We start from the raw sequence: 5,996 nt of genomic DNA on the forward strand, positions 1-5,996 counted from the left end.
CACCAAATGGTGGTCTCTCTAACCTTTCATACAGAGATTTCCTCTGGGGACGTCTGGATGACTGAGGAAAAAAAGACAGAACAATTAAGAAGCTTCCCAGGTGCTGGAAAACCTGTGCCTCTGTAGTTAATAACCCTGGCCCCACAGAAACCATTACCTCCTGCAGGTCCTCGTCAGCAGATACGCTCCTCTGGAACGGCTGGAAAGTGGGGACAGGCCCCTTCTCAGGGTCCTGGGGAGGGGAGACACTGCGTTAGTGCAGACCAGGAGAGCTCGATCCTCTTTTGCTCCCGTCACACTTCCTGCTGATGACGTGCTGGTCTCTTTGTCTATTTATCAAGACTGAGTTTCTGTGCAGCCCTGGCTGTCCTGGAACTCACTCTGTAAAGCAGGCTGGTCTCAAACTCAGAGCTCGGCTTGTTTCTTCCAAGTGCTGGGATTAAAGCGTGCACCACCATGCCTGGCTGATGTGCTGGTTGTTTTTTTTTTTTGATTTTCGAGACAGGGTTTCTCCGTAGCTTTTGGTTCCTGTCTTGAAACTAGCTCTTGTAGTCCAGGCTGGCCTCAAACTCACGGAGATCTGCCTGCCTCTGCCTCCCGAGTGCTGGGATTAAAGGCGTGCGCCACCACCGCCCGGCCTGATGTGCTGTTTTTAAGGAAGTGTTTGGTTTACCCAAACCTCCCCTCAACCCAGGAAGTGTAAACGTGGAAAACAGAAATGCAAGAGTCACCTTATATGACAGACAAGAAACCTAACGCTCCTGCAGTAAATGGTGGCGTGCCCCTCTAGCCCCGGCTACTTGTGAGGCTGAGGCCAGTGCATCACTGAGTCTGGGGGGACAGTGAGAAAGGAGTAAAAAAGACTAAAAGAGACTGGAAGTAGGAAAACACCCTAAACCTCAGGATGGCACAACTTGCTCCTATCTAACTTCCCGTAAAGCTATCTCCCTTCTAGCTTGGAGGGGATCTCGCTGATGTCAAGGGTGCTCACTTTTAACTTCCCCTCGAGGGTCCGAGAACGTTTGAAGCCTGAGTTCTTGGTTTCTGCCTTGATGGCACTGATGGCTCCCGACTTCACCAGCTGCTTGGCCTGTTCTGTTGCTGTGGCAGTGTCCACCACAGGCTGCTCCGATAATGCTGGGGGTCGGAGGGAGGGAGGGAAGTGTTATGCCGGCTGTGGGGGGTAGCCCCACGCTGCCCCCCCCCAACTCTCCATCTCCATCACTTACAGCGTTTGACGCCACCCTGGCTCGCCGTGCCGCTGCTACTTTGCTTCTTCAGGGCCAGCAAGGCTTTTTTCTGGGAAAGAGAAAGATTAATGCAGAGAGCCTTGTCAGCCAAGGTGCTGGCCTCGTGTGTGCATCACTCCAGGGAGAGTACACGTGGTTCCCTCGTCCTGGAGTGGCACTAGTCCCTACATCATCATGACGCCAGCAATATCTAACCTAACCAAACCACGGTGTCCAAAGCCCCTCTAGTTTCACGTTCTGGAAGTCGAAAAACAAAAACAAAAGCAAAACAAAAACCTAAGCCCTGTGTCTGGAGAGATGGCTCAACAGTTAAGAGCACTGACTGCTCTTCAAGAGGACCCAGGTTCAATTCCCAGCACCCATGTGACCGCTTCCAACTGTAACTCCAATTCCTACACCCTCACACAGACATACACGTGGGCAAAACACCAACGTACGTAAAATAAAAACAAACCTAAGCCCTACGATATCAGCTGCAGAGAAGTCCTGAATGTCTTCCGTGAGGATTTGACCCACCTTTCTTCTGCGTATTTCCCGAAGCTGTACAAAACTGAAGTGCCTAGTTCCTACCCTTGAGAAACGCACAATCCAGGAAATATAACGACTAGACTCCCAGCTAAGAATAACCAATTACTAATCAAACGCAGCTGAATGCACACAGTCTCAGATGCTTTATGCGGCTATCAAACTGGGACCTGGGTGGGATTTACCAACACAGAGAGATTTTAGACGAAGAAAGCAAGGTGGTACAAATGCAAAGAAAAGGTTCTGGGAAACAGGTTTTTAGAGTGAGTAATTCTGTCTTTTTCGAAAGGGATGCTGGGCTGAGATGTCAGGGCTTTGTTCTATACACGATGGGAAACCTTGAAAAGTTTTCAGGGGAACAAGGGTGCCCCCAAGAGCGCCACGCAAACCCTGCTCTGACGGGTCTCGTCGGAAGGAGTCACTAGAAAGATCAGTCAGAAGGATGGACCAAGATAATCAGGTGCCCCTGCAGTTCCAGGTCCTCAGAGAAGCTGAGGCAGGAAGACCACACGGACCCAGGAGTTCAAGACCAACCTAGGCCGTGTACTGAGATCCTGCTTCAAAGGAAAAAAACAGACAAAGTGGGAGGGCGGAAGGGACAGAACATGGGCAGACATGACAGACGTTTCGCTGTGTAAATAGTACGGAAGCCAGAAGTGAGCTGGGTGTGGGGTGAACAGAGAACGGTGGTTCAGGCAGAGCTGTTCCCGCCTACCCAAAGCTACACAGTTTCAATCCAGTGAGGCCCTGTCTGAAGAGGGGATAAAAGGCCAGAGAGATTTTAAGGCCTATGACGCTTAGGAGGTCCTATCTAAAAGCAAGGAGAGGGGAGTAGATCAGACAGGATGGTGACTTTGGCTTGGCCGTCTGATGGTTCAAAACGCACTGCATGGAACTGGGAATCCTAATGTGACCACCTCCAGCTCTTGGGTGGTACTCAAACCACAGGAAGGATGACCGGTCCATGGGGGACGGAACAGAAAAGGCTTGACAAAGCTGGAGAAGCTACACAGGCGTGTGCTCCAGGTATGAGCCAGAAGAAGGGGCGCCCCATCCCCTCACACTCACCCAGGTGTCCTTCGAGTCTGCAGAAGGCTGCGCCGCAGCCCTACTCCCTTACCTTCTTCTTGAGCTTGTTGAATTTCTTCTGCAGCGCCTCTTCCTCTTCGCTCAGCCCGGGAGGTATCACCAACATGTCGGCTCCTGGTGCAGGGGCAGAACCCAAGACATCATTCTCTACCGTCACCACTCAAAATGCACACGTCGTCCAACTTCTGTCCATCCTGTATTTACCCCGACCTCCAGGCCCGCCTACCCAGCCTCAGGCCTTGCCCTAACCCCTTGTCTCCATGAGGCTGCTGTCCAACCTCCTGTCCAAGGTCCAGACACCAGAGCCTTGGGGTACCTCAGCCCGGAGAAGGGAAAGCACTCCCTGCGACGCCAAGGCGATGGCTCCCGACCCCCATGCCCAATGGGGTTAGGTCAGCCAACCTCGGGGTCCGGTGGGCAGAGAAGGCGGCTGGGCCCGCGCAGCGCTATCTGGCCGACCAGAGGAGGAGGAGGAAGAACCGGGGGCAGCGCAGGGAAGGCGCGAAGGATGTGAGACGAAGCCCTCACCTGAGGGGGCGGCGCCCGGATCCGCGGTCTCCGGCGCCGCCGCGCGGGCTGCTGCGCGCGGGCTCGCGGCGATGACGTAAAGGGGCGGGACACGCGGTAACCAAGGCGGCGAGCCGCAGCGACTTCCGCCCGGCCTTGCCCTGCTCCGAGCGGGGCTTCGGCGTCGCGCTCGCCCACGCTCCCGGCGGGGAGTGGTGGAGGGAGGGGGCGTGTCGGGAATTTCCGCCCATCTCGGGGCGGGGCCAACTCCGTGGTTCCTTTGCGTTTCCGGGCTGCGAGGCAGCTGTCGAGGCTTCAGGATGCTGGACACAGAGAGACTCGGTGAGGGGGAGGGTATGGGAGGGGAGGGGAGGGGAGCGGAGCAGCAGCTGGGAATGACTTTTGACCTCTAACCTGTGACCTTTCCCCCGTAGTGCTGCCTCCCCCCGATCCCTTGAACCTGCCCCTTGGAGCTCTGGAAGTGGGCTGCACTGGGCACTGGGAGCTGCTGAACGTGCCTGGGGCTCCACAAAGCACTGTGAGTGAGTTTTGAGTGTCATCTTTGACCCGGGAGGCTAAAAGTGACCCCTCTCCAGGACCTCACCTTCCTGTGACTGGACAGACCCCAGCCTCCAGGAGCTCCAGTGGGACACTAGCTCTCAGAACTGCGCTTTCCTGCGTGACTTTCCTCCTTGGAAGTTTGTTCTTTCTGCATGCTTCCAGGCACTTGGCTGAGACCTCGCTTTTCAGCTTCTGAATCTGAAGCCGGGTGTGGCTCATGCCTTTAATCCCAGCACTTGGGAGGCGGAGGCAGGCGGATCTCTTGAGTTTGAGGCCAGCCTGGTCTATAAGAGCTAGTTCGAGGACAGGCTCCAAAGCTACAGAGAAACCTTGTTGGAGGCCAGTTTGGTCTACCTATCAAGTTCCAGGCCAGCCAGGGCCTCATAGAGAGACTTCATCTCGAAAAAAAAAAAAAGGAAGAAGAAGAAAAAGACCTAGGAATGGCTTAGCCCAGAGGTTCTCAACCCCTTGCATGGGCAAATGACCCTTTAACAGGGGTTGCATATCATATATCCTGAATCTCAAATATTTACAATTCATAACAGGGCTGGGCAGTGGCGGCACACGCCCAGCACTCCACTCGGGAAGCAGAGGCAGGAGTTGGAGGCCTGCCTGGTCTATAAGAGCTAGGCTCCAAAGCTACAGAGAAGCCTTGTCTTGAGAAAAACCAGAACAAACAATTCATAACGGTAACAGAACCCCACTTAGGAAGTAGCAGCAGTACTGCAGGGTTGGGAACCACCGGCTCGGTCGATAACGTGCTCACCACGTGTGCCTGATGAGATGCGTGTAAAAGAGGGAGAAAGCCAGCCCCAGAGTCGTCCTCTGGCTGCCATGTGCTGTAGCGTGTGTGTGCCCATGCCCACATGTTACACAAATCCCTGTATATAGTCACATGCTGTTACTACTACAGAGTCATTCCGAATGCAGATTCCCAGCTGAGTAGGTAGCCAAGTTGGTATAGTGTTTGCCTGGCATACACAAAGACCTGGGTGACATTCATGTGTGGCATTGCATGCTTGTCACCCCTTAGTTCTAGGTCATGTTTACATATATATGAAAATACATGATGTATGGGATATATCAAGTCGCATGCAAACCTGGGGTACACGAAACCCTGTCCTAAGATAGGAACGCAAATGGCTGTGTCTGGCCTCCATGCGTCCGGAATGCATAGTTTGCTTTAGTCAGTGTCCCAGGTACCTCGGCTGCAGGTGGGTTTTGCTTAGCCTTCGGGCTTTGCTCATCCGATCGCCTCGGCTTCTGCTGGAGACATCCACCATGGGATCTAAACACAAATGCCCGTCGCCTCTTCTGTCTGCACTCTATCCGTTCCTAATGGTTCTCACCTTGCCCTTGTCCCAGCTACCCCACGGCCTCCCTCCCTGTGCCCCTGACCTACAGCAGGAAGCAGAGCAGCTGTTCCTCTCGTCTCCCGCCTGGCTTCCTCTGCATGGTGTGGAACACTCAGCTCGGTGAGGAGTCTGCAGGGCCCAGCTAGGGGGTGGACCACCCAAAGGGAGCAGGGATGGCAAGGGAGCTGACCCCCCAGTTCCTTTCCTTTTCTCCAGAAAATGGCAGAGGAAGAGGGATCCCTGGTCTCTTCTGGCTGTTTTGGGGGCTCCTGTCCCATCCGACCTTCAGGCCCAGAGACACCCAACCACAGGCCAGATACTGGGCTACAAGGAGGTGAGAGGTCAGAGACCACAAGAGACAGATCTGGGAGAACAAGTCGGAGCAGACCGGGTCTCACCGGGACTCCAACCTCTTGTCTCAGGTCTTGCTGGAGAACACAAACCTGTCGGCCACAACCTCCTTGTCCCTTCGCCGGCCTCCAGGGCCAGCCCCCCAGTCACTATGGGGCAACCCAACACAGTACCCTTTCTGGCCTGGTAAGTTGTACATGGTGGGGGTAGAAGCGAGTGTCTTCATGTCTAGGGAACGGGTCCCTGCTGATGCTGAACCCCATGTTTCCCCAGGTGGGATGGACGAGCCCACCATGACAGATCTGAGCACTCGGGAGGAAGCTGAGGAGGAGATAGACTTTGAGAAAGGTGAAGTGGC

General features: G+C 54.5%; 3 protein-coding genes across 3 annotated transcripts in view; 1 reads left to right on the forward strand and 2 right to left on the reverse strand.

Annotated features, from left to right (window-relative positions):
- The window catches only part of Nelfe (negative elongation factor complex member E), a 5,926-nt gene extending 2,565 nt beyond the window's left edge, over positions 1-3,361 (reverse strand). Inside the window, exons 1-6 of the mRNA XM_005370796.2 lie at positions 3,267-3,361; positions 2,896-2,978; positions 1,230-1,299; positions 992-1,137; positions 158-232; positions 24-61 (exon numbers count right to left, since the gene is read on the reverse strand). Coding sequence (XP_005370853.1) covers positions 24-61; positions 158-232; positions 992-1,137; positions 1,230-1,299; positions 2,896-2,970 — 404 coding nt within the window. The 5' untranslated portion in view covers positions 2,971-2,978; positions 3,267-3,361. The remainder of the gene's footprint in view (positions 1-23; positions 62-157; positions 233-991; positions 1,138-1,229; positions 1,300-2,895; positions 2,979-3,266) is intronic.
- Positions 1-5,996, reverse strand: part of LOC101994656 (RT1 class I histocompatibility antigen, AA alpha chain-like) — a 629,094-nt gene that overhangs the window by 388,067 nt on the left and 235,031 nt on the right. The window lies entirely within an intron of this gene.
- Skiv2l (Ski2 like RNA helicase) overlaps positions 3,650-5,996 on the forward strand; it is an 11,205-nt gene continuing 8,858 nt past the window's right edge. Inside the window, exons 1-6 of the mRNA XM_013355020.2 lie at positions 3,650-3,713; positions 3,806-3,909; positions 5,298-5,407; positions 5,504-5,621; positions 5,710-5,824; positions 5,912-5,986. Coding sequence (XP_013210474.1) covers positions 3,692-3,713; positions 3,806-3,909; positions 5,298-5,407; positions 5,504-5,621; positions 5,710-5,824; positions 5,912-5,986 — 544 coding nt within the window. The 5' untranslated portion in view covers positions 3,650-3,691. The remainder of the gene's footprint in view (positions 3,714-3,805; positions 3,910-5,297; positions 5,408-5,503; positions 5,622-5,709; positions 5,825-5,911; positions 5,987-5,996) is intronic.

Source organism: Microtus ochrogaster, unplaced genomic scaffold (assembly GCF_000317375.1).
Source record: "Microtus ochrogaster isolate Prairie Vole_2 unplaced genomic scaffold, MicOch1.0 UNK87, whole genome shotgun sequence".
In the NCBI taxonomy this organism is placed as follows: domain Eukaryota; kingdom Metazoa; phylum Chordata; class Mammalia; order Rodentia; family Cricetidae; genus Microtus; species Microtus ochrogaster.